This window comes from Ambystoma mexicanum, chromosome 10 (genome assembly GCF_040938575.1).
Source record: "Ambystoma mexicanum isolate Mex_15411 chromosome 10, UKY_AmexF1_1, whole genome shotgun sequence".
NCBI lineage: Eukaryota > Metazoa > Chordata > Amphibia > Caudata > Ambystomatidae > Ambystoma > Ambystoma mexicanum.
This window is the reverse complement of record NC_090932.1, coordinates 222,787,395-222,810,628: the sequence shown is the minus strand read 5'-3', so window position 1 is coordinate 222,810,628 and position 23,234 is coordinate 222,787,395. Positions and strand designations below refer to the sequence as shown.

Sequence of the window (23,234 nt, the reverse complement as noted above, 5' to 3'; positions counted from 1 at the left end):
ACAAAGGAGCAACAGCGTGAGATGATTTAACCTTTTTTGGTATCTTCCCCAGGGAAGTGTCCTGAAAGGGTGTCGGTCACTTAGCAGAGGAAGTATGCTCTATGGATCGGCTGACTCTTGATGAGGCATGACTGTGCACCGAGACCGAGACAGAGGCAAGACAAAGTTCTGGTCGGGTCAGGAGCTGGTGCAACCTTTTCCAGTGGATGAATGTAGACCACACCGATGCAGCACTTTCCTAAGCATTTGACCAAACGCAGCAAAGCCAGTTTCGACCTAAGTCACCAACGCACAGTGTTAGGACAGTTTCTCTAAAGTCCACACAAGGGGCTGTATTAGGCAACACAGTAAACTCCAACTCTTCGTATAAACCCAGTGCTCAAGGTAAGATTTTGAGGTGGGAGTTTTTTACTCCCTATTTTTAAACTTTGAGAGTAAATGTGATTTCAAGAGAGTAAAAAGATTTCTCATTTGCAAGAGAGTAAAATATATGTGACATCCAGCCGACGTGTGCAAAAAATGGTATGGAAAGAATTACAAAGGCAGCTTTCTGCATTATGACAGAATACACAATTCTGTCACAATGCAGAGCAACTTTCATTATTTCTCAAAGGTCTGGCCATTTGATCTCATGTATATATTTAAATGTTGAAAAACCCCAAAACCTAGCCAATTACACAGTAAAGCAAACATGAATTGTGTTGTGTGTTTTGAGGTTCGATAGCAGAATTGTTTTTTGATGTTTAATGGTAGTCCTAATTTCCTGGAACTATTACTACCTAATGGTATGTCAATGATACGGTACAACAGTGTAGAGAGGCATGGTCAAATTGTTATTTATATAGCACTTTTGGCAAAGCGCTTCATCATCACAAAACTGAAGTTGGTACTCCTTTATCAACCTCGAAAGGATAAAAGGCTGAGTTGGCCTTGTCGGGAGTCGAACCTGCGACTTACAGTTCACGCACAGATCGCAGCAACAAGCGTTTAACCAGATGAGCCATGTTATTGGCGAACATCCTTCAGAAGTCGGTAAACTCAGTATCGACTGAGGTATAATAATCACAGTGCATAGATGTTGGATGAACCATGCATGAAGCGCTACGTATACAAAAGTTAAATACCGATCTGGATTATCAAAGCGGCAGGATTTGCTGAGTTTCTATTTCAATTACAGATTAACTACCATTTCTTTGGTTTTGAACAGCGATTGCACTTTGTAGAGAGTCAGGTTTTGGATGTTGTAATTGTAGTCTTGAAGATTTGCGAGGCTGTGACACCTTTGATTGGTGTATTGACAATCACCCTTGAGTAAGGCCTCTGTTGCCACTGACATTGATAGTAATGTACCCCATTGACTGCAAGGTTGTAAACTAGGCCGTGCATACTCTTCATTTTACATGCTGTTTTTATAATTGAAGTGTAAATTAAATTAGAAGTGTAAAAAAGACCTGCCACAGCAAGAGTGTAAAAATTATGCAACAGGCAACCATGCCATGACAAAACCTGAACATTAATATTACCCATTAGAAACAAAACAGCTGTTCAGCAAAGAAGTCTGGTTTCAAACAATGTATCACATTATTGGAACACCTTCTCCTACATGCATCTTAATGATTATGCACACAGCACAGGAACTCTGAAAAATAAAATTGTGCAATACTGGTTTACTTTCACAGGAGAAAAAATAACTTTGTTATAAAAGAATTCACAATTGTAACTCAGTTTTCCATCTTATTAATTATATGATCCTAAAAAGTTAGGAAAATAAATATGCACAGAGCTTCTGTTTGCTCCATGAGCATCTACACACAATACAGCAGAAGCTGAACCGAAAGAAACCCTTTTATCACGGTGTGTGTTTTCTTTTTTGAAAGGCTTCAGAGAAATGGTTTATTTATATATACACAGGCATAGAGAATTCTTTAGAAAACTAAGTACTATTATCATACGTAACCACAATTAGAAAAAACAACACTATACTTATGGTATGCAAACCAAAGTAGAAACCTTATTTAGAATTGCAATATGCAGTTCAAGTTGAGTAAAATCTAGTGATCCACATTTAGAATGGCAGTAAGCTATTCATGGGGAGTAAAACCATTTAAGTAGGCTTTTAGAATGACAGGATGTAATTCAAGGTAAGCAGACCCTATCAGTAATAAACTAGATTAGTTATTCCTATTCTGGAATACTATAGTTATGCTAACAATGTTACAAGTACGTACCAGGCCACTTGTATAAATTATTCTGTTTCAAGAATAATAGAATTACACTACAATATTAACAGGTAAACGGCTGGCAACATATGTAATATTCTACTTTCAGAAATGATAATTAAACTCAGATTACTTTTCAGAACCCAGTTCTAAGGGAAGCAATAACCTGTGGATTACTTTTCAGTGGGGCAGTATGTATTTCAAGGAGAAGTAACTCAGGATACACATTTAGAAAGGCAGTAAGCAGTTCAAGGTAAGCAAAACCAGCAAGAAATTGTGTTTTAAAGCGCCCACAGGGCAAAGGGAGGAAACATGGGACAAAGGCAATTTAATACAGTAAGAACAGGATAGAGGTGGTCCTACTAGGCCTTGTGAGCATTCAGATCATTCAGAGAGGAGAGGGAGGTTTCGGGGGGGGGGGACTAAGGCGGTTCTCCGGGTTGGGGGTGGGTTCAGTGCCAGGGAGTAAGTAAAGTGCTAGGCAGAGATCACATAGCATCTGCCAACACAAAGTGCAGTCCTGTGAGGGAACACAGGCCAGTGGGTGCCCAAGGGCAAGTGCTGAGAGCGGGAGGAGCAGCAGGCGATTGGGAGGACGGCTATGACCCAGGAGGACACAAGGACCAAGGACACCAATATCAGGGACTGAGGGGTTTAGCACAGGAACGGGGGCCACGTGGTAGGTGAAGGGGAAAGTCTTGAGGTGCTTCTGGAATTTTAGGAGATCCGGCTGAAGGCAGAGAGGGAGGGGAAGGCTGATCCAGAGGAGGGAGCCAGCAGGGGAAAGAGATCGGCCTCCAGCTTGCTGCTTAGAGAAGCGGTTCACACACACAGAGTTGGAGCCGGAGGAACGTAAGCCCCTGGAGGGAGAGTATTTGGTGAGAGCAAAATGTAGATTGCGTGGTCGCTGGCCCCAGATAGCCTTACAGATGATGCAGAGAGATTTGAATTTGATCCTTCCAGCAACCGGGGGGCAATGGCGAGATCTTAGGCCTGGAGAGATACAGTCCCTGGGCTTGAGGCTAGGGATAAGTCTTCCAGTCCTATTCTGGATAAACTGGAGGGGTCAGATAGAGTAAGAGGGTAGATTAAGGAAAAGGCTGTTGCAGTAGTCCCGCCTAGACAGTACCAGGGCTCTAAAGACATTGAGCTTCTGGGGAAAGGTGAGGAATGGAAGGATGCCTCGGAGGAAGTAGAGTTGGAAATGGGCCTTTTTGGCAAGATCCATGATGTGAGAGAGAAAAGAGGAGTTGAAGAGGACAAGGTTTCTGGCTTCAGAAGAAGGTGGGGGGAACCAATAGAAGGTGGCCAGAGAGAAGGGAGGAAGGTGGGAGCAGGAATCCTGTTGGGAAGGATCTCAGTCTTGCTGGCATTGAGACAGAGGTTGTTAGCAGCACACCAGGACTGGATAGCAGAAAGGCAGTCAGGAATGGTAGAGGAAGTAGCAAGAGGGTCAGAGGGAAGTTTGAAGAAGGGTTTGGGTGTCATCTGCATAACACTGGAAGTGGGGGGACAAAGTAGAAATAGGGTGAGCAAGTAGAGCAACATAGACGCTAAAGAACCAGGTTGAGAGGCGGGAGCCACGGGGGACGGCCCAGGTTCGAGATCGAGGTGGGAAGAGAAGAAACAGCCCAAGATCACCTGGGAGGGACGGTCAGTGAGGAAGGAGGTCAGCCAGTCCTGTGCCCGCTCTGAGATACCAAGGCTATCATGGAGTCTTTTTATGAGGATGTAGTTGATGACCATATCAAATCCAGAGGAGAGATCGAGTAGAATGAAAACAGCAGGAGAGTTAAAGTCCAGAGATGCAAGCAGTTCTTCACAGCTGTTCAGGAGAGCAGCTTCCGTGCTTCTGAATGCTCAGAATCCAGATTGATGGTTGTGTAGGTAACCAACCAGCTCAGTGTGCTAAGAGTTGTGGGAGGACCAAGTTCTCCAGGAGTTTTCCAAGGAAGGAGGCGATAGAGATGGGGCGATAGTTAGCCGGACATGAGGAGTCTGCGGAAGGCTTTTTTAGGAGGGGTGGCGCAAGACAGTGCTTCAGGGAAGAAGGGAAATATCCAGTAGCAAGCGAGAGATTGCAGAAATCGGCAAGTTCCAGGGCAAGGGAGCCAATGTTGTCCTTAATAGTTCTAGAAGAACGGGTGGGGGCCTGTTTGGAGGAGACCCTCAGAGTGGACAACCCCAGAGACCTCATCCAATGTGATAGGAGAGGAAGGCCGTGGGAGGATGGGAGGCCAGGGGTGGCAGGGGTATTGGAGAGGGGCAGGGGGCAAGGGGGTAGGAGAGAGTGCTCAGGATGTCCGGAGTTCTTGCAGTGAAGTGGGGGCCAATGCAGAGGGCCTGAGAGGGAAGAGGCGTGGTGGCGACTGCGGAGTGATCGGCTAGTTCCTTCAGATTTTAAAGAGTTCAGCCGTACTGCTGGATGCACCAGAGATCCGAGCCTGGATGTGGGCTCTCTTCTTGGAGCAAATGAAGAGACAATATTGCCTTTGGAGAAGGCGACATGTGGGCTACACTGACCCAATTAACAGAATTTCTCCACAACCAAGCTGCACTTCAGCAGAAACAGCAAAATGGCTCCGCTGGCTACAGTAAGAACCATTGCACCAAAACTGTGTTTTGCAGCATCAAAAAGATGGCTGCACCATCTTGCCAAGCACATATTGGGCAGGATGGAACCAGGGGGCACACTGAGGGAGCTTGCCATTGTGTTCTTACATATACAAAAGAAATAGAGTGAAAAAGCAACGCTGCTTTGCTGCCAGCCCAAAGCCACCATTGAAAGGGGGGTATTTTACCTTAAAATGATGCTGCTCTGATGCTATTTTTATCTGTTCTTCCTCAAACTACTGTTAGTAAAAAGGCCCTGCCATGCCCATTCATATCCCCATTGTGCTTCAGCAAAACCAAGCATGACCCCTGAATGACAGGCTCTGTCAAACCAAATCTGAGAAAAATCAACAAAGAAACTTCATTTTCCGCCGCACGGGAAAAAGCTTCACTTTTAAGTTACAAAGTGTCAAGGATCAGTAATTCAAAGAAACTCCAGCTCTGGGCTATGTCAATTTCAGTGCATAGGTGGTTCAAATAAACTACTGCCTAAAAGAAAATAACTATAGCTGCAAAACAGTGTGGGAATCCAGATGGAAAGTCAAAAACCGAATTTGAAAGCAAAGTGCTAGCAGCTTGCACCACATGTGTAAAAATGGGCATTGCAAACTAAAGGAGAAAAATGCTTGTTTGAGAGTACTAGGTTGAACAAAAACTTTTTCTTGCCCAGCAATGTGAAAGGGGATTGTACTGTGAAATTACAATGTATGAAATGGTTCTATTCAGCAGGTTTTCTTCCAATTCAGAGCAAAAATAAATAGAATTAAATCAAACTTCAGTGGCTGCAAGGGTGGAGAAATCGGCCCAAGGCAGGTTTCTGCTGAGAGGATGACAGAAACAAAAGGGGCCCTCTCAGTAGTTAACACCCCATTGATAATTACTAGGTTGGACAGAATGTGGTCTGGGCTGAACCCTCAGGCAATGGAACTTCCAGGACACGGATGTGTGAAGTGGATAAGGGGCAATAAACCTTCAATCAAGCTGGGAAAGCCCCATCATCCCTGAGGGGGGAAGTGACAGTTGGTGGTAGGTGAACATGAAAAATATGGGCCAGTGTAGGACAAAGGATGCCCATTTGTTTGAAAAGACTATTTTATTAAGAAACTTTGAAGACTTATCTTTGCAACAGGACTTTACAAAAATGTAAAAATTTAGTAGTTTTAATGTGATTTTTGTGGCTTTCAAATAAGAGGTCTTGGCTGTCAATAGCATGTATGGGACATGAACGCCAGAAGAATGTGAATCATTGGGAAAAGACACATGATGAAATGTTAAAAATTAACAGAAATAGCCCCCATGATAGTATGTACGCACGTGTAAAGTCACAGAATTTTAGGCCGAACATTTCACACTGAAAATGACCAAAGATTAATAAACGTACAAAACAATGTCTCACAGATTGCAGAGTTGGACTGCAATGGTCTGCATAAAATATGTAACCTGTTTATGTAATTTGCTAAGAGACTTCACCTGTATAAATGTACCATTTGTGGCAAAATTGGATTTTAGCTAAAGTAACTGTGGGAGGTTTTTGAACATTGTAAAACTTGCATCATAAATCTGACATCCTGCCCTTGAAATCCAACGAGCGAGGCGGGGAATAGCACCCCTGACCATTCCAGTGGGTTAGAGGTGTGTTTAGCTAAGCCTTCCCAGTCATATACTTCTATGATGTCACTATGCATTATAAATAAGAGTCTAAGACAGGATTCGAGACACACTCTTCCTGAAGTTCCTGCGCTGCGCTCCTGATCTGCTTCATTCATCTCGCCGATTCCAACTACAAGGCCAAAGCATTGCTGACCCTACTCCAGAGCCCACTGTAAAACCAAAGCATAGCTGATCCTATTCCCAGCAAGGCCAGTGATCCAGAAGTAACCCACCACTCTCCCATTAAAAAGGGGAAAGCTGTGGTACCTTTTGCATCCTGAAATCAGACTGGCTTGCTGCTCACTAACTGCTTGCCCACTGACTGCATCCAGCAGTACCTGTGCCATACAGTGACCCAAATTGCCTAGCTGTTCACTACCCGGTGACCAGACCTTGCCCAGCTGACACTTGCCTGGAGTGCTGCCAGGTGGTGACCAGAACCTGTGGACTGTTTAAAAATCCCAAAACTTAAAAGTGGACTGGGAGTATACTCCCCACCCCATAGAAACACATAGCCTATGTTGTCTTACCTTTGTCATTATCCCACTCTCTAAGTAGTCATATTCATACCCTGGTAACTTGTTGAAACTGTTAGAATTATCCTTGTATCCTGTCCTTAATGTTTAAGTGCTAGCGCTATCTCTTTACAACTTTGTCTGGTGTAAATTATAAGCCCTTAGTTATATTTGGAGTAATCAAATTAATTTCCATACATTTTATTATTGGGACTGAGCATTGGGGTGACAAGGTTGACCTCGCGAATCAACCTTGTAGCTTACTGTGTTCCTCCTTAACAATATAGCCTAGATAATTTAGTTTCAATAACATTTTCCTTTCTTTCAAAACCGATTCTCTCACTTTTAACTGCTCTATTTTCCTAAAAACGAACCTCACTCTACCTTCCAAATCTCTCTCAATTCACCAGCTAGAGACCTATTTTCACCTCTTTATTGTCCCTGTGATATGTATCTATTCCCCAGCCCAAGAACAGCACTCCAAATCAGAGTATTTCACCCGCTTTTATTAAAAACCATTTGGGTAATTTAAAGCGGGAATTGAGAACATTGCAAGTTTTCCAACGTGTCATTTGGCTGCAGCATGTTCCAAACTTTCCACTCATTTTCGAATTGTAGGCCTTTTGCTGATCCATTGCCTTGTGATTGCCAGTGATATACCATACCTGCTATTGTGAGAAAACATATATATAATTTAACCACAGATTAATTATTTGCAAAATTCGAGTGTTATTTTAGGCCTTTGCTAAGGGTTTAAAGTCAATTTGTTGCATCTTATTCTGTGAGGGAAGGTCAGATTGTGATATTTGTGGGTTGAGGGAACATTGCAGGGGGAAACCTTAAATTGGGTGCTATCTTTCCCAAAATCAAAAAGTGCTCCTATTCAATTGTGCAGTGTATATGTTCTAGGAGAAGATTAATTAAGTCTATTGCTTACATTTCTACTGTAATTATGACCCCATTGGTGATTGCTGTCCCATATTAAAATTGTCTGATTTCATTTGATTTTAAAAATAAATAAATATTGCATTATCACCAACCGGCCTGGTTCATGGTCCATTGTGACCCGGGGTATTTGAAAAAGAGGGTGTGATACGAGTTGTGTACCATCTCAAAATGAATTTGCATAAAAAAAAGAGAAAGGCATATCAATTGAGCCCTACATCCTAGGCTGAGACCAAGGTGTGTGTCGCCTGATTGACAAACAAGCCTGTCTGTTGAGGATTTCAAAGGATGAGTTTGAGGTCTGCCACTTCCGTTCCGCAGCTCTGCACTTGCGCTTCAAGGCTTCAAGATCAGAGTTGTACCAAGTGTTCCGCTTGGTGGCATGTTTCAGGCGAATACTCATGATTTGGGCAAGGATATCAAGTGTTGGTGACAGCAAGGTGGAGGTTGCTAAGAGCAGAGGTAGAGTCTGCAGTGGGAGGAGAAGGGGAGGATAAAGGTAGATGCAAAGGCAGCAGCTGACACTTGTGTCATCGGGCGATGCCCGAGAACAAAGTTGGCAGAGCTGGGTGAGGGGAGGTCAAGAGGCCGAGAGGCCCTGGTGAGAGGATAGGAGGAAGTGTTCTGACCAGGAAAGGGGGGGGGCAGGAGATCAGTGTGGATGAAGGCATCGAGTGTGTGTCCAGCCAAATGGTAGGACCAGATGGGAGAATGGAGAGGGAGAATGAGTGCAAAGGTCACAGAAGAGAGTGGTACCCGTGATTGAGTCAAGATGGATGTTGAAATAACCAAGTACAAGGAGATTAGAGGTAGATGACAGGAGAGGAGAAATCCACCCATTCTGAGAGTAACAGTGTCATGGAGCCAGGTGGCTGATAGATAGTGGGAATGGTCAAGGAGGAGAGATGACCAGCTTCCAGACCAGGCTCTCGAAAGAAGAGTATGGCTGATTGGGTATAAGGGAAGAAGGGACGCACTTAGAGAAGATCAGGGCAACCCCACCGCCATCTCAGTTGGGGCATGGCTTAGAGATGATCTTGTAGCCGTCAAGCAGAAGGGAGTCAAAAGCAGTGACTGAGCTGGCCTTGAACCAGGTCTCGGGGAGGGCGAGGATGTCGCGGTCCAGGACTTCAAGGAGGAGGCAGATGTGAGCAGAGTGTGAATTTAGCATAGCCAGGTGAGCAGCTTTCTGCCTTTAAACGTTTTCCGGAAGGGGGGTACAGCGGCGTGGCACCCCAAACGGAAGAGGGACAGAGAGAGGAAGGAGGAGTATCAGGCACAGGAAGGAAGTTGATGAGCGATGGCAGGCGGTCAAAGAGGAGGTGGTTGTGTTGAAGACCCTGGGCCACGAGTGTGCCAGTGCGATGGACAATGATACATCTGGATGATGAGAAGCCTGCCAAGAGTACTTCACATCTAGTGCCACCATTAATGGGAGAGGATGCAACAAGAGAGAGAGTAGAGATAAGGTGACAGAGGGGACAAAAAAGAGGATATCAGTGACAATGTGTTTGGAAGTTGCACCGACATAGGTGTCAGTGATGGGCAAAACCTTTTCCTTCCAGACTTTGTGAGAGAAGGGTGATAGCATAGCCGTTAGAATAGATAGGGCAGATGGTGAGTGGCAGAGAGATACAGGTTGGAGGATAGAGCAAGAGGCTGCACTGCAAGGGCAGAAACTCCACCAGGCGACCTAGCAGCCGATGGAGAGCAAACAGATACAGTGGGAACACTTGAGCACAGAAGTGTAGACTTTGAGAAACAACACACCTAGATTAGAAATATTCAGAAAGGCACACAATGCAATGCAAAATGGGGGTGCGAAGATGGAAAAACACAACTAAATTCAAAATATTCAGAAAGGCACACAATGCAATGCATAATGGGGGGTTGGTGATGGAAAAACACACCTAGATTTGAAATGTTCAGAAAGGCACACAATGCAGTAAAGGGAAAGGTGGGGAGTGAGGCATAGGCAAAAGCCAGAGGTTGGCTTAAGGCTGTGCTAGGTACAGAATTGTGAGCAAGTGGATAAGCATTGGGTAGTTCAGGGCATAACTCACAGGTAGTCTGGAACGAAAAAAGCTGCAGATGGGGAACAGGATTGTGGGGTAGATGGCTGCAGGCTGGTGAACAGTTCCATGATGGTGGAGAGGGTGAAGGCAGCAGGTGATGTGGGCAGGGGGCCTTCTGAGCCCTTCCACGGCCTGGACATGCCCAGACAGAAGCCTTAGTGTGGCCTGCCAGCTCCTGTAGTATGCTATTCAAGTTGAGTAAAACCTTATTGGTAAACGTTTACACTTATTCAGTTTCAGGAATAATAAAGTAATACCAACTCGGTTACTTTCTAGAATAGTGAAACACAATTCAAAAGTAATTAACTTGTTATACTTTTCAGAATGGCAGTAAGCAATTCATAGCTAAGTAAGAACTTTGCAACACTATTTCAGAGACACAGTTACAGCACTAACACCTTAGCGAGTATGGAATTTGCAACAAGATTTATGCGTTCCAGTGAGAAGCCTTATACTTTAGCAGTCCTTCCCTATTGTAAGGCATGTGTGATCTCAGAGGAAGAAGAGGGACACTGGTGGTGCAGTGGCCAACAGTAGTCAGGTCAGGATAGGGTTCAGATTCAGGAAAGGGAGAGTTACAGAAGATTTCTCTTCCGACAAGTAAGTACAGACTTTAGAGTTAGTAGAAAGTGTTCAGGGACTTTGTAGAAGGCTCCCTAGCGAACGGTATGGGCGAACTTCCTAACACATAAATCACCACTTTCGCCACAGAGGGGCGACAAGACTTTAGGAAAGGATTACCCTCAGCCACAGATTATGTCAGCAGTAAAGAAGAGCTTGTGGACGGACACCTTCACGATGCAGCAGCACAGGACGCGGACTCTGGATTCTTGTTCGTGTTGTGGAAGAACGGACACTGAATGGGAGCTAGCAGCAGCAGTCAACAGAAAAGATTTTGATGCCCTTTTCAAGGTACCAGATGATGGACGGTCGTCAATCAGACCTGCCTCGCTATCTCGGTCCAGCTGTCTGGTGAGGGGACTTATAGGAGTGGAATTGTGACTCTGGAAGTCCAGCAGGAGTCCACCAAAGTTTCAGCAATATTCGTTCTTCGGGAGACGTTGCACAGCACTCAGGCTCGAGGTCCCAGGGTATTGGTGATTTGCAGCCCAGGAAGGCCACAGCTCGTTGTGGGATGGCTCAAAAAGCAGCTTGTCTCAAGACAGATGGGTAAGCACAGGCAGCCGTTACACAGCAGGCCTCTCCGGTCACTGAAAGCAGCTACAGCAGTCTTCTCCTCTTCATCGGATCTTCAGTTGCAGTGGTCGATTTATCTTCAGCTCCAAGATCCAGGCCAGGTATACAGGAAACAACACACACAACCTCTGCAAACTCTCTTTGCAGTTTACATAAAGGGGCCGGTGGCTGGACAGTCAACCCCCGCAGTGGGGACTGGATTCTCTCAGGCACACCAGAAGACAAAGGTGAGCTGAGATTCGGACTCCTCCCTCACTTCCTGCCTTCACAGAGACACTTGAGCCACAGTGTACTACACAAAGGGTTCCCGCCGAAGACAAAAGTACAAACAGGACCTCCCCGACTCAGGACGGCAGAAGGACCAAGAAAGACAAGCATGCATAAAAGGTCAAAAAAAGAAAGAAGCCACAATTCTAGCAGAATGGTGGCCCTTCTGTGCATTACAGAAGCTGATCTGACAGCCTGCGAGTAAAAATCACACAAAAATAAGTAAAGTATGTCCACTGCCACCAGCAATAAAAGTCTGCTTGTCACTGTAAGAGAAATGTTACAGGAGAAGTGATAAAGGGGACACCATGCATCTCCCCATCACTCTACATAAGGTGGGGTGTGCTGGTCAAAATATAAAATGTAAAAGGGGATAGAAATCCCCCTCCAAGCTTGAGAATATGTGTTCTGCAAGAGAAAACAAAAAGGGAAGCCCAAGGGGCAACCCAGCAACACTGCACAGAAAGTGCGGAGTGCTGCAATAATAAAATGTTGATTCCCAAAATGTTGTAGAAAAGTATAGATTCAAAAACAAACTACGGAGAGTCCGAAAAATGACACCCATAAAAAGAGTAAAATAAAGGGTGAGGGGTTGGGGAGGGGGGTTGTCACTCACTTTTGAAAGTGATTTGGCATAACATGTCAGAGGATGCTTGGGGTCTCATGCAGAAGGGATGTGACCTAGCAGTTCCGGCTGGACTACCCCTTTTAGGGGTAGGAACAATCCCGATTTGCATATGGTCTTGCCCCTTTCTGTAATGGCTTGGAAGGCAAAGAACGATGGTCTGAAGGGTTGCCCAGAGCAATTGTCAGAGGTTTAAGAATAATTCCAAAACTTCCAGCTATCACCCCTTTGTTTTTACAAGATGGAGCCTGGGCGATGCGGCTGATGTGTGCATGGAAGGGAAATACTTGCTGGACACAGCCTCCAGCAACAGTGTTGGGAGCACCCGGCAGAGCCTGAGTGAGGCAAAGAGTTAATGTTAAAGGGATTTATATAGCGCACCGTCACCACCAGAGGTGGTCTTCAGGTGCTCAGGCGGATCTGTAAAAAAAGACGTGGGGTTGGATTAATGGGTGAAGAGGGCGTAGGAAAGTGAGAGGTGGTGTCCTGTTGGCAGCTTCAGTTTGGTTTTCACTGTGTGCTGAGCTTGGGTGTGAACATAGGATTGAAGCAAGTCCTTGTGTGCTGTTGTTGCGATCTATGCGTTGCTTGTTTGTTGTCGCGGTGTGGTGAAGTGCATGCAGTTTGCTGCGAGAGAGGTGGTTGTGTCGGTTTTTGTGCGAGTTGCAGACATTTTAGGTTTTGGTTAGAGGGTTATAGGTTTCTTAATCCTTGTAGTTTTGTTTGTGTATCCGGTTGTCGTATATTCTTTCTCTTTCTTTCCCGACTGTCTAGTTTCCAGGCCAATGGCGAGGCTGGTCCCCAGCTAAGTTATTGAGCTTAGTACACCCGGGTCGGCGGGCAATATCCCTACTTAGGTAGTGGTGTTATATTATCATTCCCCGCTCCTTCCTATCTTTTTACTGTCTGTGGTCCATTGCTGCCTGCGAGTAGAATGTGGGCTAGGGTGTAAATGCTAGGTCATACCTTGCCTTTCTACCCGATTGACCGGAGGATGTTCTTTGGTATGATTCTAGGTGGTCTATCTTCAATATGTTGTAGATCACTCTATCCTTACTTCTATGAAGGGTCAAGGCTTAGGGAATAGGGGATAGGTTCCTCTCAGCCTAGTTCTGCTGTGTATGCCCCTTGGGCATTTTTCTGGTTATGGGTTGAAGCGGCAGGATTTTAGGAGCTTCCTGAATTGTAGGTGATCTCTTGTGGTCCGTATGTTCTTTGGTAGTTCTTTCCAGGTTTTTGGTGCGAGGTGAGAGAAAGGAGGATCCTCCGAGTTTTCTTTGAATTATGATTTGGGTTCCAAACGGATGTCGCTCCTGCATCCGAGTGGCCTTGTACTGTCATGAACGTTTATTCTTCTAAGGAACTCTGCGCCTTAGTCGTGAATTGCTCTGTGCATTATGCATATTGATTTGAACTTGATCCGCTGTTTGATGGGTAGACAGTGTAGCTTTTTCAGCGCTGGTGCAAGGTCTTCGGTTCGAGGCAGTTTAAGAAGCAGTCTGGCCACCGCATTTTGTATGGGTTGGAGTTTATTTAGGAGTCGTTCAGCCATGCCTAGATATGAGCTATTGGCATAGTCTAATCTGGACATGAGAGCGATGATGGTAGTTGTTTTGTTGGTGAATAAGAGGAATGGTAGGATCCTTTTAGCCGCTTACAGGAGAAAGAAGCATTTCTTGATTAGGGCGTTTACTTGTGGCTGTAGAGTGAGTTTGTAGTCCAGCAGGACTCCCAGTTTTTTTTTTTAAACAATCAATGATGGGGCTGGGGTTTCACCAAGTTTCTGTTGGCCATGGGATGTAGAGGTTGTCTTCTCCATTTTTTGTGACAATCATTGTTTCCGTTTTGCCTGGGTTAAGTTTGAGGTAGTTTAAGTTCATCCAGTTGTATATTTCACAAAGGCAGTTCTCTAGTGTTTGAGTGTTCTTCTTGTGAGTCTTGTATTTTATAGACTATGTGTGTCATCAGCATTGTTGTAACAAGTGAGACCATGTTTTTCAATGATTTTAATTAGTTGGGCAGGTACATGTTGAATAGTAGTGGCGAGAAGGATGATCCTTGTGGGACCCTGCATGACTATTCTCTTGGGCTTGATTTGAAAGGTTTCATCCATATTGTTTCTGTTCTGTTTGTTAGGAATGATTTGATCCATAGTAAGGCGCCGTCAGTGATTCCGAATTCTTCCAGTCTCATGATCAGGATGTTGTGGTTAACTGTGTCCAAAGCCGTGGAGAGGTCTAAAAGTATCAGAGCGGTGCTGTTTGAGTCTGTGTTTGCTTTTAGATCATCCCAGATTGAGATAAGTGCTGTTTCTGTTCCTCTCATCAGTCTGAAGCCTAATTGTGCCTGGTTTAATAGGTGGTGTTCTTCTATGAATTCTTGGGTTGTTCTATATATGTGTGTTTCCAGGAGTTTAGCGGGGTAGGGGATGTTGGAGATGGGTCTGTAATTGGAGAGGTCATCTACGTTTCCTGCTGTATCCTTGAGGACAGGTTTGATGTATGCGGATTTGAAGGATTGTGGCACTCTCCCTGTTGCAATCGATTGGTTGAGGACATTCCTGTACTATTCCATTGGTGTTCCTTGTGAGAGGATTGATTTGTAGATGTCAGAGGGCCAGGGATCCACAGAGAGCCCGATTTGTTACTTTGATTTACTCAGAGTTTGTTCCGGTGTTCCTTGCATCGGTGGGTGTCTTCAGTGTTGTGGTTGCATGGTCTGTTTTGTATGCTCATGATTTTATTTTTTAAATGGTCTGCAAGGTCACTGCACACGATGGTATTGAAGCGTTGTTGCAGCCGGGTGTTTCTTTTATTTCGTTTATGATTTTAAATAGTTTGTTTGGGGTGTTTTGAGGATTCTGTTGTCGTGATATTTCCTTTTTGTATGAACGGTATGTTGTTGAAGTTTGAATTTTAATTTTCTGCAGTCCTTATTGATCCTCCATTCTAGTTCTAGTTTTTGTTTCTTCCTTTTCACAGCGCCTAGTAGTGGGGTGAACCATTTTGCCATTGCTCTTTTGCGGAATGGGTTGAAAGGTTTTTCTTTGGTGATCTCGTCAATTGTTGTGGTGATCCAGTTGTGAAGTATATCTATTTTAGTAACTAGGTCAGCTTCATCCGTAGTTGTTTCTTGTGGTTTGGTGATCTCCAGTAGCTCTGTTAAGTTGAAGTTTTTTTTATGGTTCTCCAGTTTCTTTTCATGATGATCGGTAGCTTTTCCTGTTTCTTGGTTATTGGGGAGGGCAGTGTGATTACGAAGGGGATGATGAGGTGGTCGCTCCAGAGGATCTGAATCAGTGGCACTGTGATCATTAGTTTTCTGTTTGCGAAGATTGCGTCCAGTGTATGTCCTGCCATGTTGGTTGCTCCTTTGACCAGCTGATGTATCAGTGTTAGTTGGCTGGTAAGAGATTTTGTGCGGTTGTGGTTTCTTCATCGAACCAGATGTTGAAGTTTCCGAGGATAATGAGGTGGTTATGCTCGATAGCTAGGTTGGTGATTGCTTCTATGAAGGTGTATACGAAGGCCGCATCATACGTTGGTGGTCTGTGTAGCAGTTTGAATTTAAGGTTTGTTCTGGGATTTGTTGATAAACATATGATTAAGGATTTGCATTTATTAATGGGTCTTTCGCTTTGATTACCAAGTGTTCCTTGTGGAGGATTGCCAGTCCACCACCTCTTTTGGTTTTCCTGTTTTCTTGGATGCACTTGAAGGTATTGGGCAGGCAGTTATTGAGAGTGATCTTGTAGATGTCATCTAGCCATGTTTCGGTTACGAAAAGCAGGTCGATGCCTCCGTCACTTAGGAGGTTGTAGATTTCAGTGGCATGTTTGGAAATTGATCTTGTGTTAATTAGATTGCAGTGGATCTTTTTGATGTGATTTGGTTTATTTGTTGCTCCCGGTTACGATTTGTGAGTGTTCAGTTGGGGTGCTTTTTATGTTGACTCCGATTGGTTGAAGTTCTGTGAAGGCGGCTTCGTCGTTGAATTGGTCTCTGAGATTGATAATTGGGTTGCTGACTTCTATTGCTTCGTCATCTCTTGTCATTTGATGTGGGTATCAATAGTGTCCTTCTGTTCTTGTGATGTAGGGAGTATGGGGGTTGGCGTGAACCCATTCTCTTCTTGGGTCCATTCTTCTTTTGTTCCGTTGTTAGTTTGTTTTTTGTTATCCGTCTAGAAATGTCGGTGTTATTGAAGTATCAAGGTTCTTTGGATGATGGTGCGAGGTACGGTGTAAGGTATAAGGATTTTTCTCTTACGATATTTGTTCTGTCGATTGTATTGTTTGGCAGGTTATGTTCTGTAGTGAAGGCGTCTTCTGCTGGGGGCAGTTGATCTAGTGCATGCATATCATTTGTACCGTGTTCCATTTCTCTTTGTCAGCGTCCAATTCTGCTACGGGGCATTTTGCGTCCTTGAGGAGGGGGGGGAATGGAAACGAGTTGGTCTGGGAGTTGGGTTTATAGGGGTAATTGTCCAATTGTTCCTTGTGCCAAGCTAGTGTTGATTTTAATCCTCTTAAACTGTTGTGTCTGGAAGTTTTTCAAGGGTGTGTCTTCATTCAGTCGGTTGTATAGGGGTGTTCCTCTTACAACGGCAGGGCTGTCCTGGGAAGTATTGTACGTGGGAGGGTGGCGCGGCTGGTTATGGGCTATGGGAACGTTAAATTAGGGTGGGGATTATGGTAAAAGTTACTGGCTTTAGTTACTGGGTGTTCAGGGGTGACGGGTTCTTAGGATTCAATTCAGGTGCTGATAATATCCAGATGGGTGGGAAGCAAGAGGTGGAGAGCCTAGGTTTTGCAGGTGGTTTACAATGAGTTATACTCTTGGGTGTAGGATATCAGATGTCCGAAGGAGTGTAGGTTCTGGCGGGAGCCAAGTAATGATTGAACAGCTTGATTTCTGATCCTTGGACAGCAGTGGGTGGGTCCAGGTTCCGCAAAGGCAGGCAGTGGTCAAGATTGGGACACCTAGCTATCGGGAGAGGGTTTTAGGCCTAGCAGAAGGCAGGCAATGATCAAGTATCAGGTTAGGGGTACCTGGTGACAGGGGAGGTTTAGTATGGGAGAGGTAGGTGTTAATTAACACCAAGTTTTAAGACTACTAGATATCGAGAGGAAGGGCCAGGCTTCTCAGAGTATCAGGCAGCAATTGAACACCTAGACAGCAGTTGTACTCCTAGACTGGAACGCCTTGACAGTGGGAGAGGCTGTCAGGTGCTTGGCAGAAATTGAACACCTAGACAGCAATTGTGCAACTAGACTGGAACACCCAGGTAGCGGCAGAGGCTTCAGTCTCACAGTGTAGCAGGTTTAACAGTTTAATCTAGGGGTGGGGACACCGAAGAGTTCACTCTCGTGTACAGAGACGAAGTGTTTCAGGTTTCACAATGCAGTTCAGGCACAGGGGAGTACACCTAGGTATACTTTGGTACAGGAGAACGCACCCAGATGGGAGTTCTGCGTGGTGGGGGAGGCCTAGGTTCTATAATGCAGCATGGTGCGAGAGGGGACACCCAGACTTGAGAATCCTGTATTGAGGTTGAGGGGCATAGGTTTCACTGTGCAGTTTAGAACAGGAGAACACGCTAAGATTTCGAGGGTCCTGTGTATCTGAAGAAGGGCCCAGAGTTTGTTATGTAGTTTGGTACAGGAGAACACACTGCGATTGAGAGACTTGTACAGTGGGATAGAGCCCTTAGCTTTACAGTATAATTAGGTACAGGGACACACCTAAATGGGGTACTGTATGGTGGGAGAGAGGCCTAGGCTTCACAATGCCGTTCAGTACAGGGGAACACACTGATAGAGTCCTGTATAGCGGGAGAGAGGCCCAAGTTATAAATAAAGTTTCAAATGTGGTTTCAGGTACACCTAGACGGGTCCTGTATAGTGGGAAAGAGGCCCAAGTCTCACAATGAAGTATGGTACAGGAGGACACACTGAGGTATGAGAGTCTTGCACAGTGGGAAAGATGCCCAAGCCCTACAATGCAGTATGGTACAGGAGGGCACACCGAGGTCTGAGAGTCCTGCACAGGGGGAAAGAGACCCAAGTTTCAGAATGCAGTTTCAAATACAATTTCAATGCAGTTTCAGATACAGGGGAGCACACCCAGAAGGGGCCTGTATAAAGGGAGAGCCCCAAGATACACAATGCAGTTTGGTACCAGAACACACTGAGATCTGAGAGTCCTTTATAGTGGGACAGAGGCCTACATTTCAGAATGCAGTTCCAAATGCAGTTTCAAATACTCAAATACTCCCCTGTATAGTGGGAGAGAGGCCTACGTTTCAGAATGCAGTTCCAAATGCAGTTTCAGAATGCAGTTTCAAAACAGAGGGTGGCACACTTAGAGGGTCCTGTGTAGTGGGAGAGGCCTAAGCCACACAATGCAGTTTGGTACAGGAGGTTTCGTACAACGGTGTCTGTATATGTTGTAGATAGTAAATTGTTCCTACCTTATCCATTGATGCTGGTTGACGGCAGCCCATTCGTCATGAATTTTATCAAGGTGCTGTGGCCTTTTGCAACTGCTGGTTTGGTGGGGTGACTTTGCATCCACTGCTAGTTGGCTGTAGTTGTGGGCTCTGTAGGTTACTCTTGGACATAGGGTGGAGGGCTGGCTAGGTGGAAGGGTACCACTGGAGTAGGGGAGGTAGCGGTTAGGGTTTGGTATGCGTTAGTGGCTGGCCCCTGGCCTCCCCTGTTTACACCTGCAGACACTGTCTGGAGCTGCTGCTACAGGAGCCACCCTTTGCCTTGGGCCCTTAGTCGCTGGGCTGCACGGGCAGACGGCTGCCCTGGGAGGTAGTATTAAAGTAAGGGAGGACCAATCAGGGGAGGGGGCGGGAGGAAGGAGGGACCAGTGCCGGGCTCTGAATCAGGGGAAGGGCAGGGAAAACCATGTGCGCAGGAGCACTTTTTAATTGCAAACAGCGCAACAAATGCCAAATTCTATCTTAGGGGCCAGAAACATGCAGTCTCTTACCTTGGAAGCCAGACAGCTGTCCCAATCTCAATTGTGTCAATTGTAGCTGTGAGTGACAATCTCAACTCCTTAGGCACCAACGTCAATGGCTTCAGCAGTAATCACTGAAGCAACCATTAAATGTTCGTTGTGGGGAGCGAGGACTCAGAATAAAGATTACTTAAGCTCCCATTGGAAGTACTACACCATGGAGAGCATGCAAGAAATGTCAGGAAGTGGTAAGGCTGATCGAACAGCAACACAGACTTCGGACATGTGGGATCTCTTTCGTACATACAGGACAGATCAGAAGTGAAGGTTTGGTGAGGAGGAAAAGTTGCATTGGAGCCCAATGCCTGTACTATTCCTTATTGTTGCTTTCAATGCGTACCCAGCACCTACACTGCAGAGGGAGCACACGAGTTACCCAAAGTTGAGCCTCATTAGATATGTAAATTGCTGAATTTCAAGTACAGTTAGCTTGGAGATGCATGGCTCCCGGGACATTTATATTTATGAATAGACCTGCTCCCCATTGTCATGAGCGTATATTGAGTGCGGCCTGCAGCGCTCTCATGCCCCTACTACCACTTTTGTGCAATAAGACACGCATATTTAATGAGTGGCTGCCCTGTGGGGTACAAAGGATTGACTCATCAAATAAACACATGCACTGTTACTCAAATGTATGTAATTCTGCATCAGTTTGCAGCCACCATACTCTTTCTGATAATATCCTGCACTATTTAGTGCTCATTTTAAGAAGTCAAAAAACGAACCCACATTCTTGTCCTATCCTGGCTGTCGGCTGATTGTCTATTGTTTATCCTAAACCTAACTCAAATCCTAACTTTTAGACTTGCTCTTAAGATAACTCGAGCCTACAGGCTATTGCACACTCTTAGCCTCCAACCAATGTATTATAACCTTCATTTTAGCTTCACCTAATGGTACTTCACTTGTTTTGGATTTTGCACTCCCTGCTATTATTTACAAGGAATTGTGTTCCAATGTATTCAGGAGGAAGAGAATATTGAAAAGGTGCATACACATTGCTGGTAATGTTTCTTCATGCGATACCATGTTTTTTCAATAAAGTTATATTTTATCATCAAGTTCATGGGGCAAGTTCATTGCTCTTAGGTGAAGTAGATCAAATAATATACTCGACCACCAGGTCTGGCGGGATTTTAAAGCGGTTTAGTGACCAACCATGGCAGGGCCCCCTGGCATCGCCTTACAAATGCACAATAAATAAATTGCAACCTCCCACCCGAATCAGCATTACATTCCTGCACACCACTGAAACATGACATGCCAATAACCCTTGACCACAACTACTAAGTAAATGAATGTATGCAGCCGGCTGGGTCCCCATACAAACTCATACTTGATACGAAACATACCAACCCCAAGGCACGCACACATACATACCAGACCATACTGTAAACCTGCCCTCCAAAAATACGTAGATGTACACCTGCAAATAGCGTCTGCTTCTCCCATATGTGCACACATCAAAATTGCAGCAACATCTACCTTGCACTCCCATTTACTCCTAAGATCCTACTCAAAACACTACATAGATTGCAATTTCCTAAGAACCTGCAGGCCATGAAAATGGAAGATGTTATGCTCTATACAAATGACCAAAACCATAAGATAATGGCATTTTTGTTTATTTGAATTCAGTGTCCACAAAATGCTCAAATGTGTGGCATAAATTTCTTTTTCCTACTGCAAAATTTACAAATCAATTCTGCCATATCCTCGGTACATCAAATTATATTATACTAAGTAATAGCAAGGCAAACCCAGCAAGTCACATGTGTACACTGGTTGGCCAACAACACGAATTAACAAATCAGCAACAGTTCATAGCAAAGTAAATATTTCAGCATTCAAATATTGGAGAAAACATTACACAGTAGATTGATATCATGATAATGTAGCGAGGACCGGTTTGTACAGTGCCTCAAATCAACAAAAAGGTTTAAACGAGTTTCATCTAACTTTGAATAAGAAAAATAACTCTGCCAATTATGATAGCGATGGACCACCTTCTCAAACACACAGATGAAGCAAATGCACTTACCTGCAAAAACCTGGTTACATCAACAATGACGTTCCTGAACATGTACTCCTCCTTCTGACAGTCAAACCAGCCCAGCTTTGTAATGCGAGCATACAGCTGGATAAGAGCTTGCGTGACGAAAGCCGCTAGCTTTGGGCGAGTAACCAGGTAGTTCAGTACATAGTTCCCTGCAAGACACAATGCATTGGCAGTTACTCAGCATTTGATTGCCACAGGAGACAAGGAACAAGTTACTTACCTGTAACTCCTGTTCTCCAGCATGGGTCTGACATGGTTCAACATGCTCGTGAATATTCCCTGTGGTCAGGCTGGGTAATCCTCTGTAATATTAAAGCAGTTTTGCTTTAAAATTAAAACTGCTAGTTGCTTCTATAGCTAATTGCTGCGCCTGTGGGTCATTCTGCCACAACACATGGCATTTGTCCCTCCTAAGCTCCAGCCCTGGTTGCCAGTTTCAGATTTCGTTGTGCACGTAAAGTGGCAGTATGAACCAAGAAGAGCCAGAGAGGGGACGGAAGGAGAGTTTGCATGTAAGACCCATGCTGGAGAACAGGAGTTACAGTTAAGTAACTTGTTCCTTCTCCAGCATGGGTCATATGTACATGCTCATGAATACGATTACACAGCAGTACATATACACAACCATCGGAGGTGGCAAAGCTCACAGAAGCAATACACTTACCCCTGGAACAGATGCCTCTCATTCAAACAGGTTTGCAAAGCACTGATTGACCGACCCAGGACTCTTCCCTGGAATGAAGAAAGGACGAGTTTGCAGAACCGCCCTTGCTGAATGGAAAAACAAATATGGAGGCTTACAGGAGGGAGACAGTATTTCCTCAACCCGCCTGGCCGAGGTGCAGGCCACTAGGAATGCAGTCTTCCACGACAAACTTCCATGAGCCCTGTTGCATAGGTTCAAACAGAGACCTCATCAGTTTCGACAGTACCACATTTAGTTCCCAAGTAGAGGTAGGAGCCTTCACCAGAGGGAATGTTCTGAGGACGCCCTTGAGGAACTCCTTACAGAGCCTGTGCGACCACAGGGAGAGCCTGCCTGGAGCCCGCGTATACCTTGATAGAAGCATGGGCAAGGCCAGATTTGGCAAGCGAGAGCAGGTAAGTAATAAGCTGTGGCATGGTTATGCACAGTGAAAAAGTCTTGTGACTGGCACCACACCGTCTTTTTCGTATAGTTAGGGATTGGACTTTTTTTTAAAGCGTTGTTTTTCCCGAAAAGTGTCTCTAGAACGTTAAGCTCTGCTACTGTGCGACTAACCAACCTTTTTCCTTCCTAAAATACTTTTTCTTATGTGGTTTAGCTAACTAAATACAATTGCAGAATATCTTTGTCTATACGCGAGTGCACGGTAGTACCGATAATACGGTAGAACTGTCATTAGTGACAAACTCTAACAATTGTGCCGCAAGCAAGTACCATTGAAGAATGGCCTTTTAAAAGTATTAAGAATTCCTATTTGTATTGGTTAAGTGATCTAAGTCTTTATCTATTTTCCATGTGCAAATATAATAAATGTGTATATTTTAATATAACATGTTTCTTTGGACTATTGCATTTCCTGGGTTCAGTGTACTTACTTACAGCTCACATCTTCCTCCTATGATAAGCCTGACTGCTCTGCCACTCTACCAAAGTTCCTTGAGTAGTACAGACTTCTACTAAGAGAGCGGGACCTGTATGCCAAGGGATAGTTTCGTGAAGTCTAACCTCAGGTGGACTTTAGGAAAACTCGCCTAACAGAGGTTGTCGACGGCAAAGCCGCAGACTGGTCCCTTGACAGGGTCCGTGTGGATGAGGTCTTATGCTTCGCAGCTGGCATCAGCGATTTCCTCACAGACTCAACTTGGTCGCTAGACAGTAGACTACCCGTCGAACGGAAGGGTGACTATGACCGGTGTCTCTCAGACCTGGGCTCCTCAGCCGCGGTGACCTTCGACGAAAAAGTTCGAGCATGAGACAACTTAGCCTTGCTTGGTATCTTCCCCTGGGATGCGTCATCAAAGGATCTCAAACTCTTCTCGTCAGAGGGAG

The 23,234-nt window shown here is 44.9% G+C and overlaps 1 protein-coding gene across 4 annotated transcripts in view; it reads right to left on the bottom strand.

Moving 5' to 3' along the window:
- Positions 1–23,234, bottom strand: part of XPO7 (exportin 7) — a 1,985,528-nt gene that overhangs the window by 1,696,108 nt on the left and 266,186 nt on the right. For all 4 annotated transcript variants that reach the window (XM_069617724.1, XM_069617725.1, XM_069617726.1 and 1 more), the window contains one exon: positions 21,182–21,348. In XM_069617724.1, the coding sequence (XP_069473825.1) occupies positions 21,182–21,348 (167 nt within the window). The remainder of the gene's footprint in view (positions 1–21,181; positions 21,349–23,234) is intronic.